Raw genomic sequence first — 13,423 nt, 5'->3', positions numbered from 1 at the left:
GAGAAACAGCCCTTTTGGCACTGTGAATGCCAGAGATGTGTAGTCATTTTGTGTGCATGATTTCTTTTGTTCAGACAACGTCAAAGACAAAATAACTCCTTCGTGTGTCCATGACTGCAGCCAAGGGACATGGCCAGCTGACAGAGGAGAGAGGAGCTGGAATCATCTTTAGGAGGAGCAGGGCAGTCTGCATGGCACAGACCCCCGGCTTGCTAACCTCGTTTAAATAGTGGAGGGAATAGAGGAGGAATAGAGAGGAGGGAATAGAGGAGCAGTTACACATGCTCCAGAAAGAGTAACCAGTAAAGGTGTGTTTACAGCTCTAACCTGGCTTGACCCACGTTGTTCTTTGCCCTCTTGGAGCATCCCAGCCAGCAGCATGCATACCTCAGCTCCAGCTTCGTGGGTCCACAGAGAAAACCGACCTCATTTCATGTGTCAGTGGGTGCAGCACCGCATTGCGGAGCCCAAGGAGCACACTTGGTGCACACAGCATGCTTCACCCAGGCTGCATCTGCTCTGTGTCCAAGATGCCCAAGAGCTGCTGCTGAAGTGGCCAGTGCTCCCAGGGCTGGCTGTGCAGTGCACACTGGTCATCAGGCAGTGGTGAGGCAGAGTGGGGAGGGCTGGAAATTGCTCATGGCCATGGGGACTTGGGGAAAGAAACACATTGCTCTGAAATGTCTGAGTGTTTTTCCTCTCACTGGGAGCTGTTTTCTCTCTGTGCAGAGCGCCAGGACAGCAGAGGACATCACTAAGAAAGGCAGCATAGTAATCAAGTCCTTCTCAATGGGTTAGACCCATCTTTTTCCTGGGTTTATTTTTCCATCTTGCCTTTATCTCTGTAACAGCTAAACCTGGAGAGATCAGATCTTTTCTTTAAATGCATATTTCAAAGGTGTAGCTTTTTACAAAAGCAGCTCAGCAGCGGGCCCTTGTCTTGAGGGACTGCTTAGTATAAATATTTCTGTGTTGCAGTGAGGAGGTTTCTAATTAGGATCTACTGCAAAATGCCTCTGCAAAGAGTGTCAGGAGGGAAGATCAACTGATACCGAAGAGTTTAGACCTGCAGCTGGGATGTCTCAGCATTGTTATCCTGTTCAGCAGTATAAACATACTGGGTAATTTGGAGAGTAGGTGTAGAGAAGGCCATTAACATGCCCTGTCAATCAATACCTCACTTTACTAAAACTCCCTGCTAATGGGTGCCTTTTGCAGCTAGGTCTGTTCCCTTTCTCCCCTGTCCCCATCAGCATTACTTGCTAAAGGAGATTTAACAGTTACACTGCAGTCCCATGTCTACACCTCTCACTGATGGAGACAGTGACAGATCTTCCTAAAAAGGTTTTTCTGGGACGTGAGTGGTGCCAGGATTAGGAGGGGGGTGAGGAGCCGCCAGTGCTCTTCCTCCCGTCTGAACAAAGGCAGCCCAAGAGATGTGGGACGAGGACTCCCACCCGCATGAGCCTTGTCCTTGTTTTTGTCTGAAAAGGGCCTTGCTCAGCATGGTCAATCTCACAAAACTCGTTATTGCCCTCATGCTGGTTTCTCCAGATTTGATACCCTGAAGGTGTGAAACTTGCCCAAATTAAAGCCAAGCAGGCACATTCCAGCTGGGAGAACGGGCTAAAAGAGCACCGATTCTATAGCCTGGCAAGGACATGTTAGAGGGGGATTTATGGAATTGTTCCCCCTAAATATATCAGGCATTAAATACTGGAGAAGGAAAGAGATTAAGGTAAAGAATACTGTTGTCACAAGAACAAATACGTATAAACCGGCCATAGACACAGTTACTCTGGAAATTAGACAAAGGTTTCAAACCAACGGGAAGGAAGGAAATTCAGAGTTGTGTCCCAACGGGAGCAGTTGGCGCAAGGAGCTCTGGATTTAGGATGGAGTCCGGTCAGTCTGCGACCAGAGCGATGCAACACGGTGTGTGCGGTCTGGTGGGAGAAGTCTTCCCAGGCGATTCTCCTGCACGAAAGATGCAGTTGGGTGAATCACAGACGCATGGACACACCATGTCCTGTGCTTCTTCAGCTGTTTCCTGTGTTTCAGGCTAATTGTAGTGTTCAGCTGCATTTCTAGTTGCCTCCGAATTAATTAGCAATTAAACATTATATTCCTTCTTGCTTTGAGTAGGGAAATGAAATTATTTGTAGTTCTGTATATGGCTAAATTTGTCCACAAGGGATACATACTAGAAATAATTGCAACAAATTCTAATTTTCTCTATCATTTGAGCGTGTAAGTCTGTATCCTACTTGCAAGACAGGGAAGTAATGCTGAATGAGTCATTAACCTCCCTTTATTTACTGCTATTCAACAACAGCAGTCAATGGAGAATAGGTACTTGGAACAGGATTCCCTATTTTTATTAAATTTAGAAGCAATGAACGTCACACATTTTAGATTTATCTGCGAATGTGCTTTCCATAAAATAGCTAGTCATAGTCTGTTCAGACACCCACTATATTGGCAGTTTCTGTTGAACAAGTTGATGCAAATATATAAACAAAGCAGTAAATTTACTGTAGGTGTCTTGCTTAACACTTCCAATAATGGTTCATTCTCAGTCCCACGACTTTGTGCAGCAAACTAGTTCCAGTTAAGCACTTGGCCACTGAGTGGTAATGTAAGAAAAAAAATGTAATACTCATCACGCACGTGGAACAGCAAAGGCATGTTTCCTTTCCCAAGTGAGAACAGTAGATTTTTGCTTATTATAATGCCTGCATACTTCTTACGTAAACGACCTTGGTTTTGATAAGCTGCTGTGAAGATGTTTCACTTCCCCTCCTCCTTGGCCAGCTCTAAATACATTTAACCTTTAGAAAGCGTAAACCACAATGGACCTAAGTGTCCAGTGCAACCAATTAGGAGGCTGAAAGCATCTGTTTATCTTGTGCTTTCCTCACGGGGCATGAATGTCCAGGGAGCTTCGGGAGGACCCGGCCGGACTGGGGCTGGTCGCAGCCATGGGGCTCCTTTGCTGGCTGCCTATAAGGGAGCCTCTTTCCAAAGCTTTTGATAAGAGCCTTTCAGGGAGGAAGCAAAGCCTAATCTGAACAACAAAAGATTAACCCTTACTTAACTGTTTTGAAAACATCCTACAATACATCAAAGGCATATTTTCCTTGCTCCCCTTTTGGGGTGAGGTATAGGGCATGAGGCAAGAGCTGGAAGTAGGACAGGAGCTGCCATAGTTCCTGGCTGCCTGTTTGTCCAGACTGTGTCGTTTGGGGGTTTTTGGATGGGTAGATACTGATTTTCAGAGCTGCTTGGTGCTGTTTATTGGAGAGATCCCTCTCCAGACCCACACACGGCACAGCGCAGACCTGCCAGGGACACGGGGCTGGAGCAGGAGAGAGCGAGCAGTTGCACTGCAGAGGTGTGCTTACTGCTTGGGCTAGACACCTCGGGATGACCCTGCAATGCAGCGTGGCCCAGGTTCAGGTTAAGAACAGAAAACAGCATTAAGTATTGCAGCAGCAAAGCAGCACTTACCAAATCTGTGTTCAGATTTGTGCATAGAGAAGTACAGAAAAGAACAGCCAGGATGCTCGCCAGTAACTTGATGACCGAAGAAATTCCTTTAATGGAGAGGATATTGGGCTTGGCCTTGAAGTGCTAAGATCAGGAAAGCAAGGCCAGAAATAAAGGAGTGCTTTACCCATGGCATGAGGAATAAGTGAACTCAGTCATGCATTAAGACTTGCTCCCTGCCCCACTTCAAGCAGTCACACTCCTTGTCCTCTTCCCATAGATTCAGTTTCCCTTGATCTTGAAATAGAGCAGTGCTGCCAAACACCATTATCCTTTTTAATCTTTGTGTAAAAAAATAGAAGCAAAAGAATCAAAGAATTTGTAGATGCAAAATGGCTATTTGCTCAAGCCTCATTTGCTGTAAGGAGATTGTTTGCTTTTTGTGGAGTTAATGCTGCAGCAGCTTTGAGAAGTGTTGGATACGGCATATTTAAATTGATTTTATATTTTGGAGAGGCAGCCGTGGGATCATGTTCAGCAACTCATTTAAGCAGAGTGGCTTTTTCTCCCTCTCTTTGTTCCTAAGAATGAGGTGAAAGACAACGCATTCATTTCTCATGAGTGCAGGACAAGTCCTGCAGTTCCGGGTCTGCATCAGCTCTTAGGAAATGAGAACTTCTGTCTGTCTTTGGATCCACAGACTCTGCGAAAAGGATGATCCCTCTGAACTTCTTAAAAGCTACTGGCCTAGTCTGCGTGCACAGTCTCTCTGTCTCTGCAGGGGGAATTTTTCTGCAGGGTGAAAAGATAGAGCTGCCTTAAAGAGGAACAGCACCCTTAACAGATTAGTTAAGATTAGTTAAGCAGCCTGCCAAGGCAGCGGTCGCATGAAGCGGCGGTTGAGCACAGCGTGAGAGCAGCCAGACCCACGCGTTGCGGCTGCATCAGGAGTGGGGAGCCGCGTCCCTGGCGCTGGCAGCCCGAACGGCTGCCCTGGTTCTCGGAAGCGGGAGCTGAGCCCTCCTTTGCAGCAAAACGCATTTGATCCATCCAGTTACTTCCACCTCCCTCACGCACAGCCTGCTTCCCAGTCTGAAAATCTTTGATTTGCTTCTCCCAAACCAAGTTCTCTTTTCTCAGTGCAAGCAAGCCAGCCGCGTGGCCGGGGCAGCCGTCCCGCAGCTCCCAGGCCCTGCACGGCGTGGTGATGCCCGCGGTGACAGAGGGAGGCGGCTTTATCAGGGGTTAATTACTCCAGCAGAGATTTGCTTTCTCATGGCACAAGGGGAAAGCAAAGACTGGACGTATCATGTAAACACCAGTGAGTCTCACGGTATGTGAGATGCATAAATAAATTCCTTGTTTTCCTAATGCCTTCTGACAGCTGGCTGGAATCGGCGGCGCTGCAGAGCCGCAGGGCCGTCAGGGAGGGCTCTGAGTGCCGAAGCTGTGCTGGGACAGCGTTACCTATGAGGAAATGAGCTATAGAGGTGAGACAAGCACTGTATTTAAGCGTACAGCATATGCATGCTGAGCAGTTACTCCATCTCTAATGCTAGCTACCATAAAGTTGCTAACTGTGATAGCTTCCCCAGCATTCGTTCCCAAAGGAGGGTACGTCAGGCCAGGGAAGAAGCAGTAGCCAGGGATAATACATGTTAAATTTGGAACTGGCACTGAGAGCATCGCAAAGGCCAGAGGTCAGGAGCTTAATTCCCTCATTTTGCTAGCTCAGCTCTAAACTCAACCTTTCCTTGTTTTTACAAAACCTGTACCAGGAAGTTTATTTTTCCCTAGCATAAAAGTAAATGCTTAGGTCTGTATGGCAGAAGCTTAAATGAAATTTAAAGCGACTTCCTCACCAACTTAAAAAAACAACCCGGAAAGTTTGGGTTTTCAATTTCTGATGTGCTGACTTAGCCTGGGTTTTAACAGCCCTGCTTTAGGCTATTTTATTAGACTAAAATTTGGCATAAACTTGAAGATTGGAGTGTATGCTCAAAGTGTTAGGATTATGAAGAAAATTTTTAATAGACAAAGTAACAATAAAAGGATTAAATGAAAATTCGATTAATTCCTTATGGACCCTCCCTGAAGAACTGCAAAAATTAAGTACATGATACAGCTTCCCTAGCCTAAGAACAAATTCCAAGGAAGAACCAGAAGCTCAGCCAAGATTTCCAGCCCAACACACACACGCACGCATACACCAATGTCAAGACACTAAATTAAACCTAAGTATGGTCTGATCTGGAAAAGTGATTAGCAGTCAACAACTCCCATTGACTTCATTTTATAAAAATGCTTTTGAAAACCATAGTCCTGCCCCAGGGTCTGTCTGAGGCCAGTAAGCTGGTTAGCGCAGTCACTGTAGCGAAGGGGGTGCCGAACCTGCACCCGCTGCTACGCCCAGCTGAGGTTTGGTTGTGCGGTAGGATCCCACCTTCGCACATAACAGTACGGAGAGAAACAACACCTAGAAGCAGGCAGATGGTCTGAGGTGTGTATATAGCTTGCAGTAATGCAGTTACTGGGTTTCCGTATCAGCCTCCAGAGTGCTGGAAAGGAATCAGAGAAGAGCTGAAACATGTTTGAGTCCTGGACAGTTATCTTCCAGGGACTTGAGAAGCATAACCTTCTCAGCTCATTCAAGAGAAGCTAGGAGGTAAATTGGTTTTGATCCATAAATAACTTTCTAGGAAGACGGTTCTGATAAGCAGGAGGCTCATGAGCAGAAACCAGCACAGCAGGGTGCACTGGCTGCCTACTAAAACCATAAAAGCAGGCAGCAGCAGCCCCTGGACCAGAGCACTAAATATCAAAGTGCTGCTTAGGTTCCTCGCAATACGTAGCATATTTTCAACAGAGTTTTCCTAAATTCCTTGGCTTTTTACCTGTGTTACATTTATTCTGTTCACTGCAACGCATTAACTAACCCCAGGGGCCTGCCAGGAGCCCTTGCTGTCTTCTCCCTTTCAAAACCAGCAATCCAAAACGCCGTGACTGTACAAATCCCGCAGGAAGCACGTGTCTGGCAGTGTGAGTTAACAGGGGTCATATGCTGTTGAAGAGTAAATGATTACCAAATCCTGCAAAGGTGAAATGGTTTTACATGGTTAAATGAGTGAGATAAGTGCATTAAACAGAGGCTGTAAACCTGTGCATTTTAACGTGCAGTTCAAATACCGGCTGGTGCGCGCTCTCCTGCCATCGGAAACCTTTGTGTGTGGCGCGGAAGTTGCTCCAGGCTGGTGTGTGATGGGGTTTTTATTTCTCATCCGGCTCTGAAGGTACTTTAGGATTACGACTCGCTAGAGTTGTGCCCTGCAGCACGTGCACTGAGCCTCAAGGCCTCTATCTGTGTGCTCTGCTGTCGCGGCCTGGTGCCGGCTCCAGAGCAGCTGCCACCGCAGTGAGGGAGAAGCGGCCGAGGAAGCCGCCGCTGCGCGGTGAGCGAGGTCGGGGCTGGCCTGGCTTTGCCGGGACCAGCGCTGCGTGGAGGAGGCAGCGCACAATCCCATTCCCAGGAATCTCATTTTGCAAGACTGAGGGGCCTGCGTGCGCTCGGCGGTACGTGCGTGAGAGCAGGGGTCTGTGCAAGCGCAGAAAACCTGTGCCAGCTGGCAGAATTTGGAGACAAGTGCTGAGGGACGCCGGGGTGCATGAGTTTGGCAGGAGGGGTAATGTGTCGTGCAAGGGAGGGTGTCCGACACCCGCAGCCTTCCAGCGTGACCGTCCCGCTGCGAAGGGGCTCTCGGCATTGAGGCGAAGCCGGGCTGCGACGCAGGAAGCTCTCGCACACCCCGGCACCGGCCACGGGAGATACACGGTGATCCTGACGGAGCACTGTGCCAGCAAATTGCTCCCATTTCCCAAATCCCTGCAGTCTTCTCCGTCCCCCTGCCCTGCCAGAGGGGCTTCCTCTGCCTGCGCTCGGCACGGCAAAGGGTTTATAGCAACTTCTCTGAGACCTGGGTCAAATCCACGGCATTAAATTGCAGCAAGCCCACATGCGGGAGGGGAAACCGGGGCACGGGGTTCCCGCGGTTCCTGCCGGTCCCGGCCTTCGTCCTCGCGTCATCCCGCGCACAGGAGGGAGGAAGCGTCACCGCGTTCGGCATCTGCCGCGTTAACCGCTGACGATCACGTTCGCTCTTGTGGGAATCAGGGCATTGGCCCTTCCCAAAGCAAACCCTTTTGTTCACCAAGCAGAGACAGCACGGAGCGACGGTCCGCGAGCTGCTCCCCTTCCCGTCCCCACGGCCGGGATCTGCCACGGCGAAGAGCGTCCCGAGCCAGAAGAAAGCCCGTTTTTGTCGTGCCGCCCGTGAGGCCTCGCCGCGCGCTCGCCTGGCCGGCAGAGCAGGGGCCTCCCACGGCCGAGCCGCCGGCTCGTCGGCCCCAAGCGTCGCCCTTGGGAAGGGCCAGTCTGCCCTTTTTAAAAGAAGAATTGTAATTTATTGTAATCATTTCTACAGGAAGTAAAATTAGTAAAATTTAATGGAGTCAGGCAATTGTGTAAGATACTGGAGGCTCCACGAAGGGCACGTTTGTCGTTACGTAGAGTGGAAATGGAGGAAGTGAAACATTCAGTCAAACCCAACCACATGTGCTTCTAACCGCTGCGTGTTTGGTGAGAGGTCTGTCCCGCGGTCGGTAATCTGAGCTGCAGCTGGACGCCGGCTCCCAGCCGGGTTTGCTCCGCTCCCGCCGGCTCGCGCGGGCGCTGGGTTTCACCGACGGCTCCGAGCCAGGCCGGCAGCGGCGGGGCCCCGGGCGCCTCGGCCGGTGCTGGCGAACGGGGCTTGGGCACCCGCCGGGGTTTGACCTCGGGCCTGGCGGCAGGAGGATTTAAGGAAGCTGCTGAATTGCTGCGGGCACAGGCGGCCTCACGGCGCCGGAGCTGCGCCTGCACGCGGCCGGCGCATCCCGGGGCACGCGAGCGCCCGCGATCCCGCCGATCCCCCGGGGATCCCCGGGGCGCTCGCCCCGGCTCCGCCGGCCGCTGCCGCGCTCCGCGGCGTGCCGGAAGGCGCTGCGGTAACGCTCTCCTCCCGTTCCCCCGCCAGGCCTCGTCTGCCAGCGCGACCGCCTGACCTTCACTTTCTGCCAGACGCTGCGGCTCCTGGGAAGATGCCAGCTCGCCACGGTGCGCGCGCAGTGCTGCCGCACGTGCCGCCCGCCCGGCCCCAGCCCGCGGGAGCGGGGCGACCAGCGCGCTTCCAGGAGGTGAGGCGCTCGCCGCGGCGGGGCCGCCGGCACGGCACCGCGGGCCGGGGCTGCGCGCCCCGCGCGGGCTCTTGGCCCGGCGCTTCCTCGGAGAGCTGCACCGGGCGCTTCCGAAACGCAGGGGCGCCTTGGTTGGCTTTATTTGCTACGCTGCAACGGTGCTCAAACCGCGACTCTGAAAAACACGGTCCGGCACGGAGGAGGCAGCCGGGTCCTGCTGGTTACCGTGAGAAGTGCACTGTTCCCCAGCACGACGCTGAAACAGGAGCAATTCTCCGTTTTGGCAGTCACACCTACCATTACACGATCAACAAGAAAACGCTTTAGGGAAGGGAAACTTAAGGCAGCAATAATTTGGGGGAGAATTCTCAGAAATGCTTATGGTGCTATCATTTGATATTTTCAGCCTCTTGATGGTGTTGGCCGGCCAGCACAGAACTCTTGACTTTTATTATTATTTTTATATATATAAAATGAGCATCTATCATTCCACCAGTGTAGCTGACCATTTTGATTATTTTTTTTTTCTTTTCCTTAATGGACTTGAAACTGGCAGCCCATTTCTGTATTTTATGTCAAAACGTTTATGCACTGAAGCTGACTACCCATAATTTAAGACAGAGAGATGGCTAGACGGTGCGAGAGGAGGGAAGCTCTGTGCTTAAGGCAGCACCTGCAGTGCTGGGTGCCCGGGGGGCCCCAAGGCTCTGCACCCTCCCGTCCTGCTGCTGCCTTTCTCGGGAAGAGCAATCGCCCTTATCAATTTGGGGAGCAAAGGGAATGGTTAGGGACGCCAAAGTATAAATGAAGTGATGCGTTTGTTTTGGAGTCAAGCAGTATAGGCCTGTGCATGCATTTATGAAAGAGCCAGGAAACTTTTCCAGCCCAAATTGTGAGCAATGCGTTTAAATTGCATGCACTGCTATTTTACCTTCTCTGTACGTTGCCTCGTAAAGGCACAAAGGCAAAGTGGATTATAACTACACAACTGGATTTCTGTATGCCGTTACAGCTTAGAAGTTTAATGGTTGGTTAAGGGGTTTTTCTGTGTTCTTACCAAACTAAAACTTTCTGCTTATATAGATTCATTTTTGTTAAGGTTAGTTGATTGTTTTAACTAGAATATGCAGTATTGTATGAGGAGAGGCACCCTAGCAGGCACCGTCCTGACCTGCCGGGTCCCGTAGTGGCCATATGTTAATCCCCCAGTGTCCTAGGAAGGATTTGCTGTTAGACTGGTCCCTGGAAGAAGGTCAGGAGCATTTTGATAGAACTTCCTTTCTATATTACTCTTCCTGCTGTAAAAGATGCCCAAATAACAGGAGACTGTGGACACAATCCTACTTGCATTGAACTGATGGGAAAAGAGATTGAGCCCAGCATCAGTTGTGGTGTGCAATACAGTCATATAGTCCAGAATGAATTTCTTTTCTTCTTAGTTTGTACTGTGAGAAGCAACTTTCAGTATTGTCACATAACAAGGGAAAATTTTGTGTGTAATTTCTAAGTAAAACACAGCCCATGACTCCACCCATTTGTGTTCTGTTTCTTTCCATCTGGTATCAATTTTTATATTTAAAGAGACTGTTCATTCCTGTTTCCCTTCTCATCAGCATCATCTGTCCCATTCTTTCATCAGTGCTCTGAGGTTTTACTAAGGAATACTATCTAAACATGTTGGCTTTTAATGGCTATAGCTCACAAGGGTGTTAAATTAAACAGTTACTGAAGACAAAAAAGTAGGATTTCCTATTTTCTCTTCCACTTGGGGAAATTCAATGAATTTTTCATGGAAAGCTGAGGGAAGTGGAGACTGTTTAAATACTGGCAACTGCAGGGGGCTGATTTCCCTCTTCCCAGCTGCAACAGGGAGGAGCAAGCAGTTTGTGTCCGAAAATCAAATTTAAGGCTGCTGTTTGAAATTGGGATTTGTGTGATTAAAGCATGAGCTCTGTGGATTTGGGTAGAATAACGGGAGCCCTCTGGCGACTCGCAGATCTGAAGGCTACGGCTGCAGCATTACAGTGATGCTGGTAGCACGAATATTTCTAGCTCTGAACGTTTTTTAAAAGCAAATTCAATTTTGTTCTGCTGAACAGATATTAAATATTTCAGCATGGCAAATGGATTGCTAGTTTGTCTTTGTCACTCAGCTCTGTGCCCCACTGGGTTTTTCTCTTTTATGTACAGCTGCACTGAGTATTTCTTCTCAGAACTGAGACCAGCTCTCTGTAATCATTAGTTTCTTTCTTTTTTTTTTTTTTTTAGTAATCCCTAAAAGGTTCCCCTCATTTCCCTCACTTTATTCATGCTCCAGTGTCACCGGGAGCGGTGAGGGCTGCTTGGGCTCTAGAAACGCCCTCGCAGGGCTGCGGGGTGCCGAGCTGCACGGTCGGTGTCGCCCGCTGCCCTTCACCCCAGGCCCCGAGCAGAAGAGCCCCGATCGTAAACCCCTTGCACAGAAGCCGTCACGCGCCGGGGCCCCGGTTGCTGGCAGCCCACGCGGGTTCCCCCGCGTCGCCGGCCTGCTCGTGCCCGGTGCCGCCCGAGCGCCCGTGCTGCTCGTAGCAAGTACAGAATAAAAGCCTGAACAGCGCCTTTCCCGAAAGGTGGGGGCTGTGTGGTTACCGAGGCGCGGTCAGTGTGTCATTCCGAGGAACTTTTGGTTCATCGCTTCGGAAAGACCCTTTTGGAGCCCGGCTCTGCAAAACTCCTATGCTTCATTTGCCGCGCAGTAAAGACAAGGATCCCTCTAACTGTGAGCCGCAGCAAAGCGCGAGTCGAAGTCTCTCTGACCTCTGTCCGCTCCGTTTCACTTGGCACATTTGAAAAACATTTGTTTTTTCCGCTAAGCTGTCAGAAGCTGCTGAGTGTTTCGTTGTAGCACTGGCACCGGCCGCTGCACGCGCTGCGCTGGTTTCGTGGAAGTTTGGGGCTGCTTCGGAAGTCGGCGACGTGCACCTAGGCCAAGCCAGGTGAGCGCAAATGCCCCAGCAGCCGGCGCTGGGGCGGCGCACGGCCGGAGCAGGGCTCCTGTTCCCCCGAGCCTTTCCTAAAGCGCCGCATCGCTGAAGTCTTCTTGCAAGTGCGTGGCGCCGACGGTGCCCCCGTGGGCGTGCAGCACCTGTGCACCCAGCCCAGCTTCCAGCGCTGAGCCTCGCTATCGCCGCTCCCGCGATGCGTCAGCCGGGAGGCTCGCGCGTGGTCCGCATTTCGCAAGGGCAGCGCGCAGACCGGCCGCAGCCGTTGAGGCTTCCTGGAAACCGTTTCCCATAGGGCTAGAAGCGGTTAGCAGGGATTGCCCTCAAAAAATAAGGCAGAAATCAAAGGGAGGCAGAAGGAGGAGGCAGAAGGCAGCTGCTTTGATGAACACTGTGCAGTGCAGCACGCGGCACGTCGCGGCATCGTCCCACGCTGCAGAACTTACCAGCCCGGATCTGCCTACAAGTCTTAAAGCTGATTTATCAGTGAGAACACTGCTTTTTTGATAAAAGACAGATAGAGCATTTATTTTTATATTTAAAAACATGTTTTCAAGGAAGCGAGTGGATCACTCACCAAAGAGCGTGCTGCTGTGCCTTCCCCTCCCTCGCCGGCTTGGAGCAAACCCCTCACGGGCCTCGTTGTGCCAGAGGCCGGAGCAGCCCCTAATGCACCTTCCCCCGGAGCCAAATCCCTGGCAAACAGTCGCCTGCTCTGAAGTTCGAGCTGGGAAGGACAGTTGTTTTTGACCAACTTGGAGAGGTCAGAAGCGAGCAGGAGACTGGGAGGAGCTGCCCAGGCTCTGCTCGGGGGAGCCCCGGGGGCGGCCAGCTGCACCGGAGCAGGACAGCCCCAAACTGGAGATGTCCCCGTGCCTGCAGCGCAGCTCCCCGGCGCCTGCTTCCTCTCTCCCCCGCGGGCGCAGGAAGCGGCCTGCTTGGGAGCCCGGAGATATTTCATCACTTCTCTTGCTATAAACACAACCGCCGGCCTGGCTTTGTGCTCCCCCCCCCCCCCCCCCCCCCCCCCCGCACTGCTGGCACCACTGAGGTTATTTCCAGAAACAGCAAACCCCAACCTGCAAAAACGGAGAGTTGTGCCAGCGTCGGCTGGGTTTTTGCAGAAGCTTTCCTGGTGCCACGGTGGCCCTGCGCGGCTCCTCCAGCCTCCTCCCGTGAAGGCTGCGCGAGGTTGCAGCAGGCACCGCAGTGCCCGGCCGGTCGTTAGCACCGCAGCTGCAGGAGATCAACGTGGGGTGAACGTGCTTGCAGTGCTTTGCACGAGGCAAGACCTAGCACCCGCGCTGAGGACCGGAGTGGTGCTGGGAGATGCCGGGTTGGCCTCGCCCCGCGGGGACCCCTTCCTGATCCAGGCAGGATGCTTCCCCGTGTCCCAGGCACGAACGGCACATTTCGACAGTCGCCTGCCCCTGCAAAATCCAGACAGGGCCTTCTGCTAGGTTACCTTCACACTGAAAGAAAAAGAAAAGCAGCAAGTGTTTGAACAACTCATGACGGAAGGGAGGGAATGGGGTGGTGGGAACTCGTGATGGGAAAGGAAAGAAAAAAAATCTGAATAAGGGAAAAAAAAATCTCTAAAATAATTATGCTTGACAAAATCCATACGCAGATAATTAAAAACAGAAGAGTCCTATTTTAGGCAATTACAACTTCATGAGCACTGTAAGCTGCCATCCCAAGTAGCTCATCTAAGGTTGCACATA

The 13,423-nt window shown here is 51.2% G+C and overlaps 1 protein-coding gene across 2 annotated transcripts in view; it reads left to right on the top strand.

The window, feature by feature from the left end:
• ADAMTS7 (ADAM metallopeptidase with thrombospondin type 1 motif 7) overlaps positions 1–8,745 on the top strand; it is a 77,839-nt gene extending 69,094 nt beyond the window's left edge. For both annotated transcript variants that reach the window (XM_062583558.1, XM_062583559.1), the window contains exon 24: positions 8,559–8,745. In XM_062583558.1, the coding sequence (XP_062439542.1) occupies positions 8,559–8,722 (164 nt within the window). In that variant the 3' untranslated portion in view covers positions 8,723–8,745. The remainder of the gene's footprint in view (positions 1–8,558) is intronic.
• Positions 8,746–13,423: the final 4,678 nt, after the last annotated feature.

Source organism: Rhea pennata, chromosome 10 (assembly GCF_028389875.1).
Source record: "Rhea pennata isolate bPtePen1 chromosome 10, bPtePen1.pri, whole genome shotgun sequence".
NCBI classification, from domain to species: Eukaryota; Metazoa; Chordata; class Aves; order Rheiformes; family Rheidae; genus Rhea; species Rhea pennata.
Note: the sequence above shows the minus strand (reverse complement) of the source record. Positions and strands in the feature narration are given on the sequence as shown.